The sequence below is a fragment of the Cetorhinus maximus genome, chromosome 2, assembly GCF_964194155.1.
Source record: "Cetorhinus maximus chromosome 2, sCetMax3.hap1.1, whole genome shotgun sequence".
Classification (NCBI taxonomy): Eukaryota; Metazoa; Chordata; class Chondrichthyes; order Lamniformes; family Cetorhinidae; genus Cetorhinus; species Cetorhinus maximus.
In genome coordinates, this window is record NC_135880.1 from 633,803 (window position 1) to 661,015 (window position 27,213).

Sequence of the window (27,213 nt, forward strand, 5' to 3'; positions counted from 1 at the left end):
TCTCAGAATCAACTATGTCACACTCCATCTTGATGAAGAATCCTATCATATTGTGGTCGCTCATCCCCAACTAGATTGCCAATTATTCCTTTCTCATTACACAATACCCAGTCTAGGGTGGCCTGTTCTCTAGTTGGTTCCTCAATGTATTGGTCCAGAAAAACATCCCGTATACACTCCAGGAATTCCTCCTCTATGGTATTGTTACTAATTTGATTTTCCCAATCTATATGCAGATTAAAGTCACCCATAATTACAGATGTTCCTTTATTGCATGCATCTCTAATTTCCTGTTTAATGCCATTCCCAATATCACTACAGTTTGGGGGTCTATGTACAACCCCCACTAACATTTTTTGCCCCTTAGTGTTTCTCAGCTCTACCCATACAGATCCCAATCGTTGGAGCTAATATCTTTCCTCACTAATGCATTAATTTCCTCTTTAACCAGCAATGCAACTCCACCGCCTTTTCCTTTTTTTGTCTGTCCTTCCTAAATACTGAATACCCCTGGATGTTCAGTTCCCATCCCTGGTCACCCTGCAGCCATGTCTCTGTAATTCCAACTATACCATACCTGTTTACATCATTTGTGCAGTTAATTCATCCACTTTATTGCGAATGCTCCTCGCGTTAAGGCACAAAGCCTTAAGGCTTGTCTTTTTAAAATTACTTGTCCCATTCCTGCTATTTTTCACTGACGCCCTGTTTGATTCTTGCCCATGATTTCTCTGCCTATCACTTTTCTTATTCCCCTTTCTGTCTTGTTCTTGATTCCCCCTCCTCTGACTCCTTGCATACATTTCCACCCCCCTGCCATTTTAGTTTGAACCCTTCCCAACCACTCTAGCAAATATTTCCCCTAGGATATCAGTCCTGGTCCTGCCCAGGTGTAACACATCCAATTTGTACTGGTCCCACCTCCCCCTGAACCGGTCCCAATGTCCCAGGAATCTGAAACCCATCCCTCTCACTATTTCTTCAGCCACGTATTATCCGATATATCCTGCTATTTCTACTCTGACTAGCACATGGCACTGGTAGTAATCCTGAGATCACTACCTTTTGAGGTCCTATTTTTCAACTTACTTCCTAACTCCCTATATTCTGCTTTTAGGACTTCATCCCTTTTTTTACCTATGTCATTTGTGCCAATGTGTACCACGACCACTGGCTGTTCACCCTCCCCCTTCAACATACCATACTGGAGTCTCATTTGCAGCCACAGAAACATCTATCTATTCCCCTTATAATTGAATCCCCTATAACTATTGCATTCCCACACATTTTACTCCTGCCCTGTGCAGCAGAGCCAACCATGGTGCAACGAATTTGGCTGTTGCTATTTTCCCCTCAGGCCATTCCCCTCAACAGTATCCAAAGCGGTATATCTGTTTTGCAGGGGAATAGCCACAGGAGATTCCTGCACTGCCTGCCTAGTCCTCTTGTTCTGCCTGGTGGTCACCCATTTTCTTCTTGCCTGTGGACGCTTAGCCTGAGGTGTGACCACCTCTCTATACGTGCTATTCATGATACTTTCTGCCTCGTGGATGCTCCGCAGTGTCCCCAGCCGCCGCTCCAGCTCCGAAACCCCAGCTTCCAGGAGCTGCAGCTGGAGACACTTCCCATACACATGTTGGCCCCAGGCACTAGAAATGTTCCTGGCTTCCCACATGGAGCAGGAGGAGCACACCATGGCTTTGAGCTCTCCTGCCATGACTTACCCCTATTAAATTAAACCTTTTCGAAGATACTTAATATCAAATAATATCAATTATCTAGGGCCCTTCTTCCCAGTTCCTCTTTGTTACAGAATATAGCCCTTACCAACAATAAACCACAAAATAAGACCTTAAAAACTAAGCAATAAAAGTAGTAAATACTTACCTGACCGTACTCAAAGGATCACCTTGTTCCCTCCTCACTGAGCTCCCAAAGCAGTACACCAGTGCAGACTGTGATGCTGACTGCAGGACACTCTTCGCAGACTAGTTATGATGTGTTGGAGCTGAGTACCATGATGAAACATGCTACAGTTGAGAAGTTCTGAGAGCAAATAAAACACTTAAGATTAAATTCTGAGAGATATGTGTTCAATTTCCAGCCTTGGGTGATCCAGAGGATATGAGGTTGGTCATTTTTAGTGGTGCTTCACATGCCAGTCTTCCAGATGGGTACTCTAGCACAGCAGGGTTCATCAGATTCTTGGTGGGAAAGAACAATAAATGTTGCCTGCTGGCTCGGGAGGCCAAGAAAATAAAAAGGGTAGTAAAAAGCACCTTAGCTGCTGAAACGTTAGCCTTAGTAGGAGCATTAGATATGGGGGTTTACTTTGTCAATATATTGACAGGAAATATTAGATAAGGGGCAATGTTGGAAAAGTTTGCCCATAGAATGTTATGTTGATAACCAGTCTCTTTGGGACTTTCGTTCCACGAAAAGTGTCACCGGAAAAAAGGCTACGAATAGACTGAGCCAGCATAAATGACATGTTACAGAGAAAAGAGATCTCTAAGATAAAATGGGTTGAAACAAGTCACCGACTATCAGACTGTTTTACAAAGAGAAGTGCCTGCTGTAAGAGATTATTAAATGTGTCTTGGAAATACACCAGTTTTAACCAAGAGACCAGCCTGGATTAATTCTATTACCACAACCTCTTATTGTGAGTAACATTAATATCTTGGGGGTTACCATTGACCAGAAACTGAACTGGACTAGCCATATAAATACAGTGGCTACAAGAGCAGGTCAGAGGCTAGGATACCACATCCATAAGCATTCACTCCCTCCACCACTGACACACAGTAGCAGCAGTGTGTACCATCTACAAGATGCACTGCAAGAATTCACCAAGGTTCCTTAGACAGCACCTTCCAAACCCATGGCCACTACCATTTAGAAGGACAAGGGCAGCAGATAGATGGAAACACCACCACCAGGAAGTTCTTCTCCAACTCACTCACCATCCTGACTTGGAAATATATAGCAGTTCGTTAGGACATCACAGTCCTAACAGCACTGTGGGTGTACCTACACAACAACTGCAGCGGTTCAAGATGGCAGCTCACCACCAACTCAAGGGCAAGTAGGGATGGGCAATAAATGCTGGCCCAGCCAGTGAAGCCCACATTCTGTATGAATAAAAAAAAACTGATCCTCATTATCATCTTACCCCAAAACCCCACCCCCACCATATCTTTCCTCACCTTCAAAATCTTCCTTAAATTTCACCTTTGAACCCTCATATAAGATAAGAGCAAAATACTGCGTGTGCTGGAAATCTCAAATGAAAACAGAAAATGCTGGCAAAACTCAGCAGCTCTGAGGGACAGGAGGATGTGACTGTCATTGAGGCAGGTAATGGGACCAAACTGACAGTAGTGGAGGAGCCTCAGACTTTGCAATTGTCAAACAGGTTGAGGTGCTCACAATCTGTGTGGATGAAAGTGAAATCTGCAAGGTGGATGAGCTGGCTGGCCATGGCACTGTGGTACAGGAAGCCGTTCAAGCGGACGGAGCAGACAAGAATGTAGTTGGAGTAGGGGACAGTATAGTGAGGGGGATTGATACTGTTCTCTGCAAAAAAGAACGAGAGTCCAGGTGGCTATGTTGCCTGCCTGGTGCCAGGGTTCGGGACATCTGCTCAGGGCTGGAGAGGAACTTGCAGTGGGAGGAGAAGGACCCAGTTGTCATGGTCCATGTAGGTACCAATGACATAAGTAGAACTAAGAGGTTCGCAAAGTCGGTATGAGGAGCTAGGTACCAAATTAAGAAGTAGAACCTCAAAGGTTAGAATCTCTGGATTATTACCTGAGCTGAATACAAACTAGCATAGGGCAAATAAGATTAGAGAGATCAAAAACTGGTGTGGGAGAAGTGGGTTCCAGTTTGTGGGCACTGGCATCAGTATTTGGGAAAGTGGGGGCTGTACTGTTGGGACGGTTTACACCTGAACCATGCTGGGACGGGTGGCCTCACAAATCACACAATTAGGGAAGTAGAGAGGGCTTTAAACTAAACAAGAGGGGTGAGGGATCAAGTTTGGGTAGAGGTAGCAATTCAAGGTGTAGAGTCAAGACAGGAGAGCAAAATAGTAATATGAGAAATGAGGGTCAGAGAATGGCAAGAAGGGGCAGAGGAAAAAAAACCTAAGAATACATCAACAGTCAAGACTAGATATTACAAAGGTAACAAGAAGACAAAACTGAAGGCTCCTTATCTGAAGGCATGTAGCATTCATAACAAAGTATTGGATTGATGGCCCACGTTGAAGTAAATAAATATGATCTGATAACAATTACGGAGACGTGGCCGCAGGACGTCAAAGATTAGGTCTTTAATATTGAGGGATACATGACATTCAAGAAGAATAGGAAGCTCGGTAAAGGTGGAAGGGTAGCACTGTTAATCAAAAGAGGGCATTGGTTAGAGATGACCTTGGTTCAGGCGATCAGGATGTAGAATCAGTTTGGGTGGAGATGAGGAACAGTAGTCATTAGTGCGAGTGGTCTACAGGCCCCCTAACAATAGCCACAGTATAGGGCAAAGTATTCAAGAGAAAATATTATATGCTTGTGATAAAGGGACAGCAATAATCATGGGTGATTGTAATCTGCACATAAACTGGAAAAATCAGATTGGCAGTAATAGCCTGGATGAGGAGTTCTTGGAATGCTTTTGAGAGAGTTTCTTGGAGCAGCATGCTCTGGAACCAACCAGAGAGTAGGTTATATTAGACTTGGCATTGTGTAATGTGACAGGATTAAGTAATGACCTCAAAATAAAGGCACCCCTAGGTAGCAGTGACCACAATATGATTGAATTTTACAGCCAGTTTGAAAGGGAGAAGAGTGGGTCTAAGACTAATATCTTAAACTTAAATAAGGGCAACTATGTGGAGATGAAAGCTGAGCTAGCTGAAGTGAACTAGGAAACTGGGCTAGAGGATAGATCAATAGAGAAGCAGTGCCAGACATTTTAAGGGGATATTTCAGAGTATTCAGAATAAGTACATGCCTACTACAAAGAAATATTCTAAGGGGAGGACCCACCGTCCATGGTTAACTAAAGATATTAAGGAAAGCATCAAACTTAAGGAAAAAGCATACAACTCCGCAAAGATGATTGGACAGAATATAAAGAACGGCAGGTAGCTTTGGAAAAGGACAAAGATGGACCAGAAATAAAGATCCTGAGTTGGGCGAAGGCCGATTTCAATATGATGAGACAGGATCTGGCCAAAGTGGACTGGGAGCAGCTACTTGTAGGAAAGTCTACATCAGAGCAGTCGGAGTCATTCAAAAAGGAAATAGTGAGTTCAGGGCCAACATGTTCCCATAAAGGTGAAGGGTAGGACCAACAAGTCCAGGGAACCCTGGATATTGAGGATTGGGTAAGGGGGGAAAAAAAAGGAAGCTTATGGCAGATAGAGGGCTGAAAACAGCAGAAGGCCTAGAGGAGTATAGAAAGCGTAGGGGGGGATAACTTAAAAAGCAATTAGGAGAACGAAGAGGGGGCATGAAAAAACATTAGTGGGCAAGATAAAGGAAAATCCCATGGCCTTTTATAAATATATTAGGGGCAAGAGGATAACCAGGGAAAGAATATGGACCCAAGTGGCAATCTATGCATGGAGCCGGATAAGATAGGTGAGATTTTAAATGATTACTTTTCATCTGTGTTCACTATGGAGAAGGACAATGTAGGTGTAGAAATTGGAGAGGGACTGTGATGTACTTGAACAAATTAGCATTGAAAGAGAGGAGGTATTAACGGTTTTAGTGGGCTTAAAAGTGGATAAATCCCAGGCCCAGATGAGATCTATCCCAGGCTGCTATGTGAGGCAAGGGAGGAGATTGCAGGGGCTCTGACACTAATTTTCAAATTGTCTCTGGCCACCTGAGAGGTGCCAGAGGACTGGAGGACAGCGAATGTGGTACCATTATTCAAGAAGGGTCATAGGGATAAACCAGGTAATTACAGGCCAGTGAGTCTAACATCAGTGGTAGGGAAACTATTGGAAAATATTCTGAGGTACGGGATTAATCTCCACTTGGAGAGGTGAGGATTAATCAGGGATAGTCAGCATGGCTTTGTCAGGGGGAGATCATGTCTAACAAATCTGATTGAATTTTAAGGGGAGGTGACTAGCACTGTAGATGAGGGTAGTGAAGTTGATGTAGTCTCCATGGACTTCAGTAAGGCTTTTGACAAGGTCCCGCATGGGAGAATGGTCAAGAAGGTAAGAGCCCATGGGATCCAGGGCAATTGGGCAAATTAGATCCAAAATTGGCTTAGTGGCAGGAGGCAGACGGTGATGGTCGAAGGTTGTTTTTGCGATTGGAAGCCTGTGACGAGTGGTGCGCCGCAGGGATTGGTGCTGGGACCCTTAATGTACACATGAATATAGGAGGTATATCAGTTAGTTCGCAGATGACACGAAAATTGGTAGTGTTGTAAATAGTGAGGGTGAGGAGGAAAGCCTTAGATTACAGGATGATATAGATGAGCTGGTAAAATGGGCAGAGCAGTGGCATATTTAATTTAATCCTGAGAAATGTGAGGTGATGCATTTGGGAGGACTAACACAGCAAGGGAATACACAATGAATGGTAGGACCCTAGGAAGTACAGAAGATCAAAGGGACCTTGGTGTACATGTCCAAAGATCCCTGAAGGCAACAGCACACACAGGTAAAGGTGGTTAAGTACACATATGGGATACTTGCCTTTATTAGCTGAGGCATAGAATATAAGAGCAGGGAGGTTATGTTGGAGCTGTATAAAACATTACTTAGGCCACAGCTGGAGTACTGTGTACAGTTCTGGTTGCCACATTACAGGAAGGGTGTGATTGCACTGGAGAGGGTGCAGAGGAGATTCACCAGGATGTCGCCTGGGCTGGAGCTTTTCAGCTATGAAGAGAGACTGGATAGGCTAGGGTCGTTTTCCTTAGAGCAGAGAAGGCTGAGGAGGGACATGATAGAGGTAAACAAAATTATGAGGGGCAGAGATAGGAAGAACCTTTTTCCCTTAGTGGAGGTGTCAATAACCAGGGGGGATAGATTTAAGGTGAGGGGATTTGAGGAAGCATTTTTTCACCCAGAGGGTTGTTTAAATCTGGAACACACAGTCTGAGGGGGTGGTAGATCCAGGAACCCTCACAACATTTAAGAAGTATTTAGAGGAGCACTTGCAATGCCATAGCATACAGGTCTATGGGCCAAGTGCTGGAAAATGGGATTAGGATAGATAGGTGCTTGATGGCCAGCACAGACATGATGGGCCAAAGGGTTTGTTTCTGTGCTGTATAACTCTATCTCTCTATGGCAGAGAATGGCTAAAAGGTTAATCAGGAGAAAGAAATTATAGTATGACAGGAAGTTAGCTAGAAACGTAAAAAAAGATAGCAAGAGTTTCTGCAGGTATTTAAAAAGGAAAAGAGTAAGTAAAGTGAGTGTTGGTCGTCTGGAGAGTGATGGTGGGGAGTTAATAGTAGATAATAAGGAAATGGTGGAAGAAATGAACAAAAAAATGGAATTAGTCCAATTTTTATTTAATCCAATATTTATTTACTTATATTTTATTCTTTCACTTATTGGTTCATTTTTTTCATCCTTGTTCCCCCTCCCCCCGAGGGCCATCTGTCACTTGTTTCTATCTTGTGCTTTCACAGAGTGCTGCCCCTAGTTTTTTTCATTCATTCATGGGATGTGGGCTTTGCTGGTTGGGCCAGCATTTATTGTCCATCCCTAGTTGCCCTTGAGAACGTGGTGGTGAGCTGCCTTCTTGAACCGCTGCAGTCCCTTTGGTGTAGGTACATCCACAGTGCTGTTAGGAAGGGAGTTCCAGGATTTTGGCCCAGAGACAGTGAAGGAATGGTGATATATTTCCAAGTCAGGATGGTGAGTGACTTGGAGGGGAACTTCCACGTGGTGGTGTTCCCATGTGTCTGCTGCCCTTGTCTTTCTAGATGGTAGTGGTCGTGGGTTTGGAAGCTGTTGTCTAAGAAGCCTTGGTGAATTCCTGCAGTGCATCCTGTAGATGGTACACACTGCTGCTACTGTGTGTTACTGGTGGAGGGAGTGAATGTTTGTGGATGTGGTGCCAATCAAGTGGACTGCTTTGTCCTGGACAGTGTTAAGCTTCTTGAGTGTTGTAGGAGCTGCATTCATCCAGGCAAGTGGGAAGTATTCCATCACACTCCTGACTTGTGCCTTGTAGATGGTGGACAGGCTTTGAGGAGTCAGGAGGTGAGTTACTCGTCACAAGGTTCCTAGCCTCTGACCTGCTCTTGTAGCCACAGTATTTATATGGCTAGTCTAGTTCAGTTTCTGGTCAATGGTAACTCCCAGGATGTTGATAGTGGGGGATTCAGTGATGGTAATGCCATTGTACATCAAGGGGCGATGGTTGGATTCTCTCTCATTGGACATGGTCATTGCCTAACACTTGTGTGGTGTGACTGTTACTTGCCACTTGTCAGCCTAAGCCTGGATATTGTCCAGGTCTTGCTGCATTTGGGCATGGACTGCTTCAGTATCTGAGGAGTCGCGAATGGTGCTGAATATTGTGCAATTATCAACGACTATCCCCACTTCTGACCTTATGATGGAAGGAAGGTCATTGATGAAGCAGCTGAAGATGGTTGTGCTTAGGACACTACCCTGTAGTGATGTTCTGGAGCTGAGATGGCTGACCTCCAACAACCACAACCGTCTTCCTTTGTCCGTGACAAGGAAGTATTCAATGAACGGCATGACACGAGGAAGTTCTGAGGAACAAAGGGACCTTGGCGTGAGTGTCCATAGATCTCTGAAGGCGGAGGGGCATGTTAGTGGGGTGGTGAAAAAGGCATATGGGACACTTGCCTTTATCAATCGAGGCATAGATTACAAAAGTAGGGAGGTCATGTTGGAGTTGTATAGAACCTTGGTGAGGCCACAGCTGGAGTACTGTGTGCAGTTCTGGTTGCCACATTATAGGAAGGATGTGATTGCACTGGAGTGGGTGCAGAGGAGATTCACCAGGATGTTGCCTAGGATGAAACTTTTAAGTTATGAAGAGAGGTTGGATAGACTTGGGTTGTTTTTGTTGGAGCAGAGAAGACTGAGGGGCGACCTGATGGAGGTGTACAAGATTGAGGGGCATGGACAGGGTGGATAGGGACCAGCTGTTCCCCTTAGTTGAAGGGTCAGTCACAAGGGGGCATAAGTTCCAAGTGAGGGGCAGGAGGTTTAGGGAGGATGTGAGGAAAAACTTTTTTTACCCAGAGGGTGGTGACTGTCTGGAATGTGCTGCCTGGGAGGGTGGTGGAGGTGGGTTGCCTCACATCCTTTTAAAAAGTACCTGGATGAGCACTTGGCACATCATAACATTCAAGGCTATGGGCCAGGTGCTGGTAAATGGGATTAGGTAGGTAGGTCAGATGTTTCTCACATGTCAGTGCAGACTCGATGGGCCGAAGGGCCTCTTCTGCACTGATTCTGTGAATCATGACCTGACTGTTCACCCTCCTCCCTAAGGATGTTCTGCAGCTGCTCTGACATCCTTGATGCTGGCACCAGGGAGACAACATATCATCCTGGAGTCACGTCTACAGCCACAGAAATGCCTGACTGTTCCCCTAACTATTGAATCCCCTATCACTATTCCTTTTCCACTCTTCTTCCTTCCGTCCATGCAGCTGAGACACCAGTGGTGCCCCGAACGTGGCTCTTGCTGCACGCCTCTGAGGAACCATCACCCTCACCAGCATTCAAAAGGGAAAAATGATTTGAGAGGTAGACTCAGGACTCCTGCACTACCTGCCTGGTCCTCCTAGACTTTCTGGTGGTCACCCATTCCCTTCTGGCTGCATGCTTCAAACCTGTGGTGTGACCACCTCCCGAAGCATGCGATCAGCGTATCCCTCAGCATCACGGATGCTCCACCATGACTGCAGCCGAAACCCCGAACTCCAGTTTCCCCAGCTGGTGATGCCTCCGGCACATGTGGTTGTCTAGGCCACATGAAGTGTCCACGACTCCTCACGTGCCACAGGATGGGCATTTCATGCGACTGAGCTGCCCTGCCATACTCTGGAGCAGTTCCTACAGATTGGAGGGTGGCAAATGTAACCCCACTATTTCAAAAAGGAGGGAGAGATAAAACAGAATTACAGACCAGTTAGCCTAACATCAATAATGGGGAAAGTGCTAGAATCTATTATAAAAGGTACGGTAACAGAACACTCGGAAAGCATTAACGGGGCTGGACAAAGTCAGCATGGGTTTATGAAAGGGAAATCATGCTTAACTAATCTACTGGAGTTTTTGAGGATGTATCTAGTAAAATAGATAAGGGAGAACCATTGGATGTGGTATATTTGGATTTCAAGAGGGCTTTTGATAAGGTCCCACATAAGAGGCTAGTGGGCAAAATTAAAGCACATGGGATCGGGGGTATGATACTGGCATGGATTGAGAATTGGCTGACAGACCAGAAACAAAGTGGGAATAAATGGGTCTTTTTCCGGATGGCGGGTGGTGACGAGTGGTGTACCATAGGGATCAGTGCTTGGGCCCTAGCTATTCACAACATATATAAATGACTTGGATGAGGAAACCAAATGCAATATTTCCGGGTTTGCTGATGACACAAAACTGGGTGGGGTTGTGAGGAGGATGCAAAGAGGCTTCAGGGTGATGTAGACTACTTGCGTGTGTGGGGAAAACACATGGCAGATGCTGTATAATGTGGATAAATGTGAAGTTTATATGCTTCAGTGTGAAAAACAGAAAGGCAAACTATTATTTAAATGGTGATATATTGGGAAATGTGGATGTACAAAGGGATCTGGGTGTCCCTGTACACCAGTCAATGAAAGTAACTAGGCAGGTGCAGCAAGCAATTAGGAAGGCAAATGACATGTTGGCTTTCATTACAAGAGGATTTGATGTCAGAAGTAGGGGTGTCTTACTGCAGTTATACAAGGCCTTGGTGAGACCACACCTGGAGTATTGCGTGCAGTTTTGGTCTCCCTACCTAAGGAAGGATATACTCGCTGTACGGGGAGTGCAGCGAAGGTTCACTAGGCTAATACCGGGGATGGCAGGATTGTTGTATAAGGAGAGATTAGTTCGACTAGGCCTGTATTCACTAGAGTTTAGAAGAATGAGAGGGGATCTGATTGAAATGTATAAAATTCTAACAGGGCTTGACAGACTAGATGCAGGGAGGATGCTTCCTCTGGCTGGGGAGTCTAGAACCAGGGGTTCTAGACTCAGGATACGGGGCAGGCCATTTAGGACTGAGATGACAAAAAATTTCTTCAGTCAGAGGGTGGTCAACCTGTGGAATTCTCTACCACAGAAGGTTGTGGAGACCAGGTCACTGAGTATATTCAAAGAAATTGATAATTTTTTGGATATAAGGGGCGTCAAGGGCATCCTCCTTTTACTACTGATGTGCTTATAGAATACTTTGGGATTTCCTTTTGTTAGCTGCAAGTCTTTTTTCATAATCCCTCTTTGCTTCTCGTATTTGCTTTTTTACATCCCTTCTGAACCTCTGTATTCAGCTTGGTTCTCAATTGTATTTGCTACCTGACACCTGTTGTAAGCACACTTTCTCTTCTTTAACTCAATTTCTAACTCCTTTATCATCCAGGGAGCTCTGGATTTGTATGTCTTACCCTTCCCTTTTGAGGGAACATACCTTGACTGCGCCCAAACTATCTCCCCTTTGAAGGCAGCCGATTGTTCAGCTACTGTTTTTCCCACCAACCTTTCGTTCCAGTCTATCTGGCCCAGCTCTGTTTTTGCCCCATTGAAGTCCGCTCTGTGCCAGTTGATTATTCTTACTCTGGATTGATCAATATCCTTTTCCACTAATCCTGAACCTTATGATACAATGATCACTGTCCCCTAAATGTTCCCCTACTGTCACTTGATCTACTTGCCCATCTCATTCTCAAGAACTAGGTCTAGCAGTGCCTCCTTTCTTTTTGGACTAGACACATTCTGCTATAGGAAATTCTCCTGAACACAATCTAGGAATGCTTGTCCTTCACTGCCCCTTACACTACCACTATCCCAGTCTATATATGGGTAATTAAAGTCCCCCATTATAACAACTGTATGATGTTTACACCTCTGTAATTTCCTTGCAGATTTGTTCTCCTCTATCCTTCCCACTTGCTGGTGATCTATATAGTACACCCAGTAATGTAATTGCACCCTTCTTATTCTTTAGCTCTAGCCAAATCAATTCTGTCCTTGAATCCTCTGACACTTCCTTGTTCTCCAGTACTGCAATACTCTCCTTAACCAAAAACGCCACCCCTCTTTTTCCCCTTTCCTATCCTTTCTGAACACCTTGTAACCAGGAATATTTAACACCCAGATCTGCCCTTCCTTAAACCAGGTCTCTGTTATCGCCACAACATCATAATCCCACAAGGTAATCTGTGCCTGTAACTCCCCAATTTTATTAACTATACTTCATGCATTCAGATACATGCAGTGTAACCCTGATTTAGACTTCATTACTTGCTCCCTTACTCCGACTCCATCTATTAACTCACTATTCTCTATTTTAGTGCGATCTGCCTCTCCCAACATTCCATGCACCCTGGTATTCCCCTCTAATATTCTCTCCTGATTCCCACACCCCTGCTAAATTAGTTTAAATCCTCCCCAGCACTAGCAAAGCTACCTGCAAGGAACTCAGTCCTGGCTCTGTTCGGATGAAACCCGTCTGGCTTGTACAGGTGCCATCTCCCCTAGAGCCAGTCCCAATGTCCCAGGAATCTAAAGGCCTCCCTCCTGCACCATCTTTCCAGCCACCCATTCATCTGTCTTATCTTCCTATTTCTGTAATCACATGCACGTGGCACTGGGAGTAATCTGGAGATTACTGCTTTAGAGGTCCTGCTTGCTCATTTTCTACCCAGCTCCCTAAATTCTGATTGCAGGACTACATCCCCCTTCCTACCTATGTTGTTAATGTCAACATGGACCACGATCTCTGGCTGTTCGCCCTCCCCCACAAGAACGTCCTGCAGCCGCTCAGTGACATCTTTGACCCTGGCACCAGGGAGGCAACAAACCATCCTGGAGTCACATTGATGGCCACAGAAATGCCTGTTTGCTCCCCTAACTAAAGAATCCCCTATCAGTACTGCCTTTCCGCTCTTCTTCTTTCCTTCCCCTCCTGTACAGCTGAGCCACCCGTGGTGACACAGGCTTGGCTCTCGCTGCACTCCTCCAAGGATCCATCACCCTCACTAATATCCCAAATGGAAAACCAGTTAGTGAGCGGGACCTTTGGGGACTCCTGCACTACCTGCCTGTTTCTGTTGGACTGTCTGGCGGTCACCGCTTCCCTATCTGCCTGCTTGCCCCTAACTTGAGGAGTGACCACCTTTCTGAACGTGCTATCCACGTAAATCTCTGCCTCATGGATGCATCTCAATGACTCCAGCCACTGCTCAAGCCCGGAAACACGGAGCTCAAGCTTGTGTAGCTGGTGACACTTCCTACACATGGACCCGTCTGGTCACGAGAAGTGTCCACGACTCCCCACATGCCTCAGGATGGGCATTCCACTTGGCTGAGCTGTCCTGCCATGCCTTAACCTTAAACTTTTAAATCCTACTTAATAAACCTTACCAAAAAGTGCAGTTCCTACTTTATTCTAAACCTTATGAACAGAATAAACCTTACTAGATACTCACCAAACAGCTAGCTTCTTCTCCAACCAGTCAAATTGCTTCTTTTCTGTGACATAACAATATGTTTTTCAGTCAGAGGGCAGTGAATCTTTGGAATCCTCTACCCCAGAGGCTGTGGAGGCTCAGTCATTGAGTATATTCATAGCAGAGGTCGATAGATTTCTAGATACCAATGACATCAAGAGAGATGGGGATAATGCGGAAAGATGGTTTTCAGGTAGAAGATCAGCCATGATCTAGCTGAATAGTGGAGCAGGTTCAAGGGGCCAAATGGCCTACTCCTTGCTCCTTTGTTCAGATGCCACTCTATGGAGCAATCTAGTCAGCTCCATTCCCAACTCCATCCCCATAGCCCTGCAAATTTATTTCCACAAATGCCCATCCAATTTCCTTTTCAAACCATTGATCACGTCCACTTCTAACATCTTCATAGACAGTGAATTCCTGGTTATAGAGTCAGAGAGTCATTTAAGGAGGCCATTCAGCTAATCGAGTCTATGCAAGCTCCCGTGTAGCAATCCAGTCAATCCATTCCTCTGCTTGATCCCAGTAGCACTTAAAAGTTTATTTCCTTCAAGTACCCATCCAATTTCCTTTTGAAATCATTATTTCCACTTCCACCACCCTCATGGGCAGGGAGTTTCAGGTTATTAACACTTGTTCTGTGAAAAGGTTCTTCATCATACATGACATTTCGGAAGGACAGGAATCTAGGAAAAGCTGGAGGGGTGGCTCTGTTAATTAATGATGACATTAGCACATAAGAGAGGGATGACCAAAGATCAGGAAGCCAGGATGTAGAAGTGGTTTGGGTTGGAGATGAGAAATCATAAAGGCAAGAAGTCACTCGTCAGAGCAGTGTATAGGCCTCTTAATTGTAACCACACGGTAGGACAAGGTTTAAAGTAAGAAATAATGGGAACTTGCCAAAAAGGTGCAGTGATAATCATGGGAGATTTTAATCTGCATGTAGACTGGAAAAATCAGATAGGCAAGGGTAGCTTAGATGAGGAATTCATAGAATGTTTTGGGGATAGTTTCTTAGAACAGCACGTTCTGGTGCCAACCAGATAGCAGGCTATACTAGACCTAGTATTTTGAAACGAGATAGGATTAATTAGTGACCTCATAGTGAAGGTGCCCCTAGGTAGCAGTGATCAAAATATGACATTCACTTTGAGAGAGAGAAGAGTGGGTCTAAGACTAGTATTTTAAACTTGAATAAGGGCATGCACAAAATTCCCTGGATTCGGGGAAGGTTCCATCAGATTGGAAAATAGTGAACATAGCTCCTTTATACTTCCTGGTAGTGGGGAAAATTCTAGAGTCCATTATAAAAGATTTAATAGCTGAGCACTTGGAAAACAGTGGCAGAATTGGACAGTCAGCATGGATTTATGAAAGGAAACTCATGCTTGACAAATCTATTGGAATTTTTCAAGGATGTAACTAGTAGAGTTGATGAGGGGGAGCCAGTAGATGTGGTTTATTTGGACTTTCAGAAGGCTTTCGACAAAGTCCCACATAAGAGATTGGCGTGTAAAATTAAAGCGCATGGGATTGGGGGTAGTGAATTGAGATGGATAGAAAACTGGTTGGCAGACAGGAAACAAAGAGTAGGAATAAATGGGTCTTTTTCCGAATGGCAGGCAGTGACTAGTGGGGTACTGCAGGGATTGGTGCTGGGGCCCCAGTTAATCACAATATATATTAATGATTTAGATGAGGGAATTAAATGTAATATCTCCAAATTTGCAGATGACACAAAGCTGGGTGGCAGAGTGAGCTGTGAGGAGGATGCAGAGATGCTTCAGTGTGATTTGGACAAGCTGAGTGAGTGGGCAAATGCATGGCAGATGCAGTATAATGTGGATAAATGTGAGGTTATTCATTTTGGTAGCAAAAACAGGAAGGCAGATTATTATCTGAATGTCTATAAATTGAGAGGGGAATGTGTAACGAGACCTGGGTGTCCTTGTACACCAGTTGCTGAAGGTAAGCATGCAGGTGCAGCAGGTGGTAAAGAAGGCAAATGGTATGTTGGCCTTCATAGCCAGAGGATTCGAGTACAGGAACAGGGATGTCTTGCTGCAATTGCACAGGGCCTTGGTGAGACCACATCTGGAATATTGTGTGTAGTTTTGGTCTCCTTATCTGAGGAAGGATGTACTTGCTACAGAGGGAGTGCAGCCAAGGTTTACCCGACTGATTCCTGGGATGGCGGGACTGACATATGAGGAGAGATTGAGTCGATTCGGATTATATTCGCTGGAGTTCAGAAGAATGAGGGGGGATCTCATAGAAACCTATAAAATTCTAACAGGACTACACAGGGTAGATGCATGAAGGATGTTCCCGATGGTGGGGGAGTCCAGAACCAGGGGTTACAGTCTGAGGACATGGGTAGACCATTTAGGACTGAGATGAGGAGAAATTTCTTCACCCAGAGTGGTGAGCCTGTGGAATTTGTTACCACAAAGTAGTTGAGGCCAAAACATTGTATGTTTTCAAGAAGGAGTTAGATAAAGCTCTTGGGGCGAAAGGGATCAAAGGGTATGGGGAGAAAGTGGGAGCAAGCTATTGAGTTGGATGATCAGCCATGATCATAATGAATGGTGGAGTAGGCTCGAAGGGCCGAATGACCTACTCCTGCTCCTAGTTTCTATGTTTCTATTTAAAACAAAGCAGGAGACTACAGGCCAGTTAGCTTAACATCTGTCATAAGGAAAATATTAGAAGCTATTTTTAAAGATGTTATAGCAGGGCACTTAGAAAAATTCAAAGCAATCAGGCAGAGTCAACATGGTTTTGAGAGAGGGAAATAATTTTTAACCAATTTGTTGGAGTTCTTTGAAGAAGTAACGTGCTGTGGATAAAGGGGAACTGGTGGATGTTCTGTACTTAGATTTCCAGAAAGCATTTGATAAAAGTGCCACATCTAAGGTTATTGCAAAGAATTAAAGCTCATGGTGTAGGGGTATCATATTGACGTGGATAGAAAACTAGCTGGTTAACAGGAAACAGATTGGCATAAATAGATCATTTTCTGGGTGGCAAGATGTAACAAGTGGTGTGCCACAAGGATCAGTGCTGGGACCTCAGCTTTTTACAATTTATAAAAATGACTTGGATGAAGGGACTGAAGGAATGGTTGCTAAATTCACTGATAAAACAAAGATGGGTAGAAAGTTGTGAAGAGGACATAAGGAGGATACAAAGGGACACGAACATACGAATTGGGAGCAGCAGTAGGCCAATTGGCCCCTTAAGCCAGCTCCACCATTCAATAAGGTCATGGCTGATCTGATTGTAAGCTCAACTCCACATTCCTACCCCCGATCACCTTTCGCCCTCTTGTTTATCAAAAATCTATTTAGCTCTGCCTAAAAATATTCAAAGACTGCTTCCATTGCTTTTTGAGGAAAAGGGTTCCAAAGACTCGTGACCCTCTGAGAGAAAGAATTACTCCCTGTCTCTGTCTTAAATGATATAGATAGGTTCAGTGAGTGGGCAAAGATCTAGCAAATGGAGTATAATGTGGTCAATTGTGAAATCGTCCATTTTGACAGGAAGAATAAAAAATAAGCTTATTATCTAAATGGTGGAGATTGCAGAGCTCTGATTCCGAGGGATCTGGGCGTCCTGGTGCATGAATCACAACAGGTTAGTATGCAGGTGCAGCAAGTAATTAGAAAAACTAATAGAATGTTATCGCTCATTGCAAGGGGAATTGATTACAAAACTAGAGAGGTTATGCTTCAGTTATACAGGACACTGGTGCGACCACATCTGGAGTGCTGTGTGCAGTATTGGTCTCCTTATTTAAGGAAGGATGTAAGTGTTGGAAGCATTTCAGAGAAGGTTTACTAGACTAATATTAGAAATGGGAGGGTTATTTTATGAAGAAAGGTTGGACAGGCTTGGACTGTATCTGCTGGAGTTTAGAAAAGTAAGAGGTGATTTGATTAAAACTTTTAAGATCCTGAGGGGTCCTGACAGGGTGGATGTGGAGAGCATGTTTCCTATTGCGGAAGAATCTAGAACTAGGGGCCAGTGTTTAAAAATGAGGGGTCTCCCATTTAAGACAGATGAGGAGAAACTTTTTCTCTCAATGGGTTGTGAGTCTTTGGAACTCTCCCTGAAAAGGCGGTGGAAGCAGAGTCTTTGAATATTTTTAAGGCAGAGGTTGATAGATTCTTGATAAGGGGGTGAAAGGTTAAGGGAGGGGGAATGTAGGAATGTGGAGTTGAGTTTACAATGAGATCTGCCATGATCTTATTGACCATAACATAAGACCATAAGACATAGGAGCAGAAGTAGGCCATTCGGCCCATCGAGACTGCTCTGCCATTCAATGAGATCATGGCTGATCTGCTAATCCTCAACTCCACTTTCATGCTTTTTCCCCATAACCTTTGATTCCCTTACTGATTAAAAATCAATGCCTCAAAAGCATTTAACAGTACATCTTTTTGTAAATTTAATCAATGAACTCAAATAGCAGGTCCAAATCGTCATCACTATAAGAGTTTAATGTATAAAATTAAAGCACATGGGATTGGGGGTAATATATTGGTATAGATTGAGAATTGGTTAGCAGACAGGAAGCAGAGTAGGAATAAATGGGTCTTTTTCGGAATGGCAGGCAGTGACTATTGGGGTACCGCAGGGATCGGTGCTGGGACCCCAGCTATTCACAATATAAATCAATGATTTGGATGAGGGAACCAAGTGTAATATTTCCAAGTTTGCTGACAACACAAAACTAGGTGGGAATGTGAGAGATGAGGAGGATGTTAAGAGGCTTCAAGGCAATTTAGACAGGTTGAGTGAGTGGGCAAATAAATGGCAGATGCAGTATAACGTGGACAAGTGTGAAGTTATCCAATTTGGTAGGAAAAACAGAATGGCGGAGTATTGTTTAAACAGTGACAGATTGGGAAATGTTGATGTACAAAGGTAGGTAGGTCAGGTGTTTCTCACGTGTCGGTGCAGACTCAATGGGCTGAAGGGTCTCTTCTGCACTGTGATTCTGTGACCTGGGTGTCCTTATAGACCAATCACTGAAAGCAAGCATGCAGGTGCAGCAAGCAGTTAAGAAGGCAAATGGTATGTTGGCCTTCATTGCGAGAGGACTTGAGTACAGGAGCAAGGATGTCTTACTGCAGCTATACAGAGCCTTGGTGAGACCACACCTGGAGTAGTGTGTGCAGTTTTGCTCTCCTTACCTAAGAAAGGATATACTTGCCATAGAGGGAGTGCAGCGAATGTTCACCAGACTGATTCCTGGGATGGCAGGATTGTCGACTGAGGAGAGACTGGGCCGACTAGGCCTGTGTTCATTGGAGTTTAGAAGAATGAGAGGGGATCTCATTGAAAGGTATAAAATTCTGACAGGGATAGACAAACTGGATGCAGGGATGATGTTTCCTCTGGCTGGGGGAGGGGTGACAGTCTCAGGATATGGGGAAGGCCATTAAAGACTGAGATGAGGATAAACTTCTTCACTCAGAGGGTGGTGAACCTGTGGAATTCTCTACCATAGAAGGTTGTGAAGGCCAAGTCAGTGAATATATTTAAGAAGGAAATAGATAGATTTCTAGACTCTAAAGGTGTCAAGGGGTATGGGGAGAGAAAGCAGGAGTATGATGTTGAGATAGAGGATCAGCCATGATCATATTGAATGGCAGAGCAGGCTCAAAGGGCTGAATGACCTATTCCTGCTTCTATTTTCTATGTTTCTCTGTCTCTCATGGCATCCAGCTGATAAAATATTTTATTTCTAATGTTACTTCTTGTAGGAAGCACCAACAGCAAGGTGATATCATGTTTCCTTTTTGATTGGGCTATAACTACTTCATTTTTCCACTGATCATATAGTTCAGACTCTAAGAAGATTGGAGTATAACCATACAGTTTACACTTGCTTTCTGTCATTTTCCACAACAGACACTAAGATTGTTTTCTGTCTGAAAATCTTCTTAGTTTCCAACGTTTATCTTTAGGCAACCATGCTCTGCTAACGTATTTTCCAGGAGATGTGTGGGGTGATGGTTGGAGGGCAGATTTTTGTTTTATGTTTAAGTTTTTTGACAGTGCCAGCCAGAGTCCTGAGGCAGGCCTTCTGCCCAGCCTAACTTCACACTCAGCATCCTCTTCACTAATTCTGGGGTCACCTACCCTGATTTCTAATGTAGCCCACCTCCCCGAACTGAAACTCCAATGTCCAGGCAGCCATTTTTAAAAGTCGGGTTCTCTGAGCCGGGATTTCTCCCAACTCTGTCCACCTGACTTGCGGACAAAAGTCCAGGCCTTAGGCTGTGTCTATTTACAGGGCCTCAAGTGAAACCCCAGTTAATCCCCAGCATCTGAATCCAATTAAATATAATTAATATACAATTAATACTCACCTCACCGGTATTTCCAACTTCCTCTTGCTTCATGATCCCTTCAGCCTTTCTCTTACTAGGATGTTTTTCCGAGGACCCTTTCTCCATTCCATCTACAACAATTCTTGGTCTCATTTTTCTGCCTGATCGCTTTTCTAATTCTAACACATAATGCTTATTCTGAATTCCTGACACAGGGCAGTGCTTGTGACAAGGCTGTGGAGGGCAAACCAAGTCTGAGTAGTCAATCAGATTGGGGCCTGGGATAATTGACCTTACATACATCAGTCATCAGGTGCAGAGGGAAGCAGTCCTTGGCCTGCACCACTCTAGTCTTGTGGTTCAAACAGGGGCATTGGTGCAGCAAGTTGGATGGTTTTGGCCCCTTGATCAAGAGTAGAACAGGGAATGGGATGGACTGAAAATAGTGAGGAATGACTGAGCCCAAACTGAACTGATGACAGCAGGAAGATTTCATTGTGGCACAGAACTCAGTTTGTGCCAGGAGAGATTCCAATTAGTAACACTTATTTCTTTATTCCACAGGAACATGTTCCCCCCTAACTTGGTGGAGGCTTGCTTTAAACAGGTAGGAGTCAAATCTCAAGAAGCAAGCTAAATTGTGCAAAGTTACACAGATTTAATGCAAAAAATATCATCCTGATTCATCGTTCACTGTGCAAGTGAACCATCTGGTTTAATTTTCACAAAGTTAGATAACATAGAAATAATGATATTCAACCAGAATACCATTGTACAAAAAAAGGAATGGAATCAATGTCACAGGCCAAACCTCCACAGCTGAAAAGACTCAACATGGCTGGGATGCCTATTAATCGGCTCAGTTCATGGCTTCCGTCCCCACTGGGAGGAGGACATCCCACCTACAAGAGCTGCTGGCCAATCAGATGGCTGGCAGCTGTCCAGTTCCAGCAGCGCCACTGACAGCGAGGCAGCCAGGAGGAGCTGGAGGATGGACACTAAGGTAAGTGGGGCTTTTTGATAGGGACCATGAGGCATTCCCAGTGAGAAAGGTGGGAAGACCATGATCAGGTGGCTAGGGAGGCATGGGGGAAACAGACAGGGCAGGAATCTCCACTGGGAGGGGTGGGGCTTCCACTGGGCATAGGGTGCCCGAACAGGAGGCGCACTCCTGCCCCCAGCCCACTGTCAGGCCACTAAGGTTTATGTGGCCTCACCATGTGGTGTGGGAATCTCGTGCCGCTGATAAAATACCAGGAGCATTGGGAGGAGGCCTTTAGGTTGCCATTAACTGTCTAATAAGGGCTTCAAATGACCGAAGGACACCTAGCCTGTTGCTGATAAATTCCAGTGAATGTGGGTAGGTAAATTCCAAAGCTTTACACAGATTCAGCAAGTGAAGCCTCAATGTGCATTCTTGGCTGACAAGCCAGACATCCAGGTGTCCATTGAAACAGCTATGGCTAAGGGAAAACATTGCTTAAGTGACAGCTATTTCCCTGTTCAATTGCAAAATGTTTATACAAGATAAAAAGGTGTCAAGTACTTACAAGTTTCAGCCATTGAATCATTAAAGGATCTGGATCATTTTCTTTTATTTATTTGTTTTGAGGATTTGGGTGGCGTTGGCTTGGACAGCATTTATTGCCCATCTCTAATTCTCCTTGAAGGTGGTGGTGAGCTGCCTTCATGAATCATTGCAGTCCATGTAGTGTAGGTACACCCAAAGTGCTGTTAGGGAGGGAGTTCCAGGATTTTGACCAAGCGACAGTGAAGGATCGGCAATATATTTCCAAGTCTGGATGGTGAATGACTTCGAGGGAACATCCAGGCGGTGATGTTCCCATGTGCTGCCCTTGTCCTTCTAGGTGGTAGCAATCGTGGGTTTAGAAGGTGCTGTCGAAAGAGCCTTGGTGAATTCCTGCAGTGCATCTTGTAGATGGTACACACTGCTGCTACAGTGTGTTGGTGGTGGAGGGAGTGAATGTTTAAGGTGGTGGATAGGGTGCCAATGAAGTGGGTTGTTTTGTCCTGGATGGTGTCAAGTTTCTTGTGTTGTTGAAGCTGCACTCATCCAAGCAAGTGGGGAGTATTCCGTCACACTCCTGACTTGTGCCTTGTAGATGGTGGACAGGCTTTGGGGAGTCAGGAGGTGAGTTACTCATCATGTGATTCCTAACCTCTGACCTGCTCTTGTAGCCACAGGATTTATATGGCTAGTCCAATTCAGTTTCTGGTCAATGGTAACCCCCCCAGGAGGTTGATAGTGGGAGATTCAGCATTGGTAATGCCAAAGGGAGATGTTTGGATTCTCTCTTGTTCAAGATGGTCATTGCCTGGCACTTATGTGGCATGTATATTATTTGCCACTTGTCAACCCAAGCCTGGATATTGTCCAGGTCTTACTGCATTTGGACATGGATTGCTTCAGTATCTGAGGAGTCGCGAATGGTGCTGAACATTATGCAATCATCAGTGAACATCCCCACTTCTGACCTTTATGAAGGAAGGAAGGTCATTGATGAAGCAGCTGAAGATGGTTGGGCCGAGGACACTACCCTGAGAAACTCCTGCAGTGATGTCCTGGAGCTGTGATGACTGACCTCCAACAACCACAACCATCTTCCTTTGTGCTAGGTATGACTCCAACCAGCGGAGAGTTTTCCCCCTGTTTTCCATTGACTCCAGTTTTACTAGGGCTCTTTGATGCCACACTCGGTCAAATGCTGTCTTGATGTCAAGGGCAGTCACTCTCACCTCACCTCGGGAGTTCAGCTCTTTTGTCCATGTTTGAACCAAGGCTGTAATGAGGTCAGGAGCTGAGTGGCCCTGGCGGAACCAAAACTGGGTGTCAGAAAACAGGCTATTGTTAAGCAAGTGCTGCTTGATAGCACTGTCGATGACCCCTTTCATTACTTTACTGATGATCAAGAGTAGACTGCTGGGGCGGTAATTGGCCGGGTTGGATTTGTCCTGCTTTTTGTGTACAGGACATACCTGGGCAATTTTCCACATAGCCGGGTAGATGCCAGTGTTGTAGCTGTACTGGAACAGCTTGGCTAGGGGCACGGCAAGTTCTGGAGCACAGGTCTTCAGTACTATTGCCACAATATTGTCAGGGCTCATAGCCTTTGCAGTATCCAGTGACTTCAGGCATTTCTGGGGACGTCTGGAGGAGGCCAAGATGGATCATCCACTCGGTGTTTCTGGCCAAAGACTGTAGCAAATGCTTCTGCCATATCTTTTGCTGGGCTTCTCCATCATTGAGGAAGGGAATATTTGTGGAGCCTTCTCCTCCAGTGAGTTGTTAAATTGCCCACCACCATTCACGACTGGATGTGACAGGACTGCAGAGCTTGGATCTGATCCATTGGTTGTGGGATTGCTTAGCCCTATCTATCACTTGCTGCTTATGCTGTTTGGCACGCAAGTTGTCCTGTGTTATAGCTTCACCAGGTTGATACCTATAAATGAGGTATGCCTGGTGCTGCTCCTGGCCTGCCCTCCTGCACTCTTCATTGAACTAGGGTTGATCCCCTGGCTTGATGGTGATAGTAGAGTGGGGGATATGCTGGGCCATGAGGTTACAGATTGTGTTCGAGTACAATTCTGCTGCTGCTGATGGCCCACAGCACCTCACGGATGCCCAGTCTTGAGTTGCTAGATCTGTTCGAAATCTATCCCATTTAGCATGGTGTTGTGCCACACAACACTATGGAGGGTATCCTCAATGTGAAGGCGGGACTTCAACTCCACAATGACTGTGCAGTGGTCACTCCTACCGATACTGTCATGGACAGATACATCTGCAGCAGGCAGGTTGGTGAGGATGAGGTCAAGTGTGTTTTTCCCTCTTGTTGGTTCCCTCACCATCTGCTGCAGACCCAGTCTAGCAGCTATGTCATTTAGCTCGGTCAGTAGTGGTGCTACCAAGGCAGTCTTAGTGATGGACGTTGAAGTCCCCCACCCAGTGTACATTCTACGCCCTTGTCACCCTCAGTGCTTCCTCCAAGTGGTGTTCAACATGGAGGAGCATGGGTTCATCAGCTGAGGGACAGCGGTAGATGGTAATCAACAGGAGGTTTCCTTGCCCATGTTTGACCTGATGCCATGAGACTTCATGGGGTCCGGAATCGATGTTGAAGACTCCCAGGGCAACTCCCCCCCCCCCCCTGACCCTGACTGTATACCACTGTGCCACCACCTCAGCTGAAGCCTGTCCTGCTGTTGGGACAGGGCATACCCAGGGATGGTGATTATCTGTAAGGTATAATTCCGTGAGGATGACTATGTTGCTCGACTAGTCTGAGATAGCTCTCCCAATTTTGGCACTAGCCCCCAGATGTTAGTAAGAAGGACTTTGCAGGGTCGACAGGGCCAAAATTGCCATTGTCAGTGCCTAGGTTGATGCCTGCGAGAGGGGCCGGGCGCGCGAGCAGAGGTGACTGAGGGAGTTCGGTGAGGAGGGAATGAGGTGATCCTTTGAGTACCGTGAGTACGGTTGGGTAAGTATTTACTACTTTTATCACTTATAGTTCTTAAGTTCTTATTTTGTGGTTCATCGTTTGTAAGGGCTATTTTCTGTGAAAACGGGGAGCAGGGGAGGAGGGCCTTAAAGTAATTGATACTATTTGATATTAAGTATCTTCCAAAAGGTGTAATTTAATTTAATGGGGTAAGTCATGGCAGGAGAGCTCAAAGCTGTGGTGTGCTCCTCCTGCTCTGTTGGAAGCCAGGAACATTTCCAGTGCCCGTGGTCAGCATGTGTGTGGAAAGTGTCTCCAGCTGCAGCTCCTGGAAGCCCGGGTTTCGGAGCTGGACCGGCGGCTGGGGACACTGTGGAGCATCTGCAAAGCAGAGAGCATTGTGGTTAGCACGTATAGAGAGGTGGTCACACCACAGGCTAAGAGTCCACAGGCAGGAAGGGAATGGGTGAACACCAGGCAGAGCATGAGGACTAGGCAGGCAGTGCAGGAATCTCCTGTGGCTATTCCTCTGCAAAACAGATATACCGCTTTGGATACTGTTAGGGGTGAATGGCCTCTCAGGGGAAAGCAGCAACAGCCAAATTCGTTGCACCTTGGTTGGCTCTGCTGCACAGGGGAGGAGTAAAAAGTGTGGGAATGCAATAGTTATAGGGGATTCAATTGTAAGGGGAATATATAAGCGTTTCTGTGTCCGCAAACGAGACTCCAGGATGGTATGTTGCCTCCCGGGTGCTAGGGTCAAGGATGTCTCAGTAGCTACAGGACATTCTGAAGGGGGAGGGTGAACAGCCAGTGGTCTTGGTACATATTGGTACAAACAACATAGGTTAAAAAAAATAGGGATGAGATCCTAAAAGCAGAACATAGGGAGTTAGGAAGTAAGTTGAAAATTAGGACCTCAAAGGTAGTGATCTCAGGATTACTACCAGTGCCATGTGCTAGTCAGAGTAGAAATAGCAGGATATATCGGATGAATACGTGGCTGAAGAGATGGTGTGAGGGAGAAGTGTTTCAGATTCCTGGGACATTGGGACCGGTTCTGGGGGAGTTGGGACCAGTACAAACTGGATGGGTTACACCTGGGCAGGACTGGGACTGATGTCCTAGGGGGAATATTTGCTAGAGTGATTGGGAAAGGTTTAAACTAAAATGGCAGGGGGATGGAAACCTGTGCAAGGAGTCAGGAAGGGGAATCAAGGACAAGAACAAAAGACAGAAAGGGGAATAAGAAAAGTGATAGGCAGAGAAATCAAGGGCAAGAATCAAACAGGACCCCAGTGAAAAATAGTGAGAACGGGACAAGTAATGTTGAAAAGACAAGCCTTAAGGCTTTGTGCCTTAACGCAAGGAACATTCGCAATAAAGTGGATGAATTAACTGCACAAATAGATGTAAACAGGTATGATATAGTCGGGATTACTGAGGCATGGCTGCAGGGTGACCAGGGATAGGAACTAAACATCCAAGGGTATTGAGTATTTAGGTAGGACAGACAAAAAGGAAAAGGCGGTGGAGTTGCATTGCTGGTTAGAGAGGAAATTAATCAATAGTGAGGAAAGATATTAGCTCCAACGATGTGGAATCTGTATGGGTAGAGCTGAGAAACACTAAGGGACAAAAAACGTTAGTGGGGGTTGTATATAGACCCCCAAGCTGTAGAGGTGATATTTGGGAATAGCATTAAACAGGAACTTAGAGACACATGCAATGAAGGAACATCTGTAATTATGGGTGACTTTAATCTGCATATAGATTGGGCAAATCAAATTAGTGACAATACCATAGAGGAGGAATTCTTGGAGTGTATACGGGATGTTTTTCTGGACCAATATGTTGAGGAACCAACTGAAGAATCGGCCACCCTAGACTGGGTATTGTGTAATGAGAAAGGAATAATTGGCAATCTAGTTGTGTGACGCCCCTTGGGGATGAGCGACCATAATATGATAGAATTCTTCATCAAGATGGAGAGTGACATAGTTGATTCTGAGACTTGGGTCCTGAATCTTAATAAAGGAAACTACGATGGTATGAGGTGCGAGTTGGCTATGATGGATTGGGAAACATTACTTTAAGGGATGATGGTGGATAGGCAATGGCAAACGTTCAAAAAATGCATGGGGTGAACTACAACAATTTGTTTATTCCTGTCTGGCGCAAAAGTAAAATAGGAAAGGTGGCTAAACCATGGCTTACAAGGGAACTTAGAGATAGTATTAGATGCAAGGAAGAGGCATACAAATGGGCCAGAAAAAACAACAGACCTGAGGATTGGGAGCAGTTTAGAATTCAGCAAAGGAGGACCAAGGGATTGATTAAGAAGGGGAAATTAGAGTAAGCTTGTGGGGAACATAAAAACTGACTGTAAAAGTTTCTATAGGTATGTGAAGAGAAAAAGATTGGTTAAGACAAATATAGGTCCCTTACAGTCAGAAACAGGGGAATTTATAATGGGGAACAAAGAAATGACTGACCAACTAAATGCATACTTTGGTTCTGTCTTCACAAAAGAGGACACAAATAACATACCAGAAATGTTGGGGAACACAGGGTTTAATGAGAAGGAGGAATTGAAAGAAATCAGTATTAGTAGGGAAATGGTGCTGGAGAAATTGATGGCGTTGAAGGCCGATAAATCC

The 27,213-nt window shown here is 45.0% G+C and overlaps 1 protein-coding gene across 4 annotated transcripts in view; it reads left to right on the forward strand.

The window, feature by feature from the left end:
- Nucleotides 1-27,213, forward strand: part of LOC144691690 (excitatory amino acid transporter 1-like) — a 169,439-nt gene that overhangs the window by 43,596 nt on the left and 98,630 nt on the right. For all 4 annotated transcript variants that reach the window (XM_078560044.1, XM_078560060.1, XM_078560069.1 and 1 more), the window contains one exon: nt 20,652-20,694. In XM_078560044.1, coding sequence (XP_078416170.1) covers nt 20,652-20,694 — 43 coding nt within the window. The remainder of the gene's footprint in view (nt 1-20,651; nt 20,695-27,213) is intronic.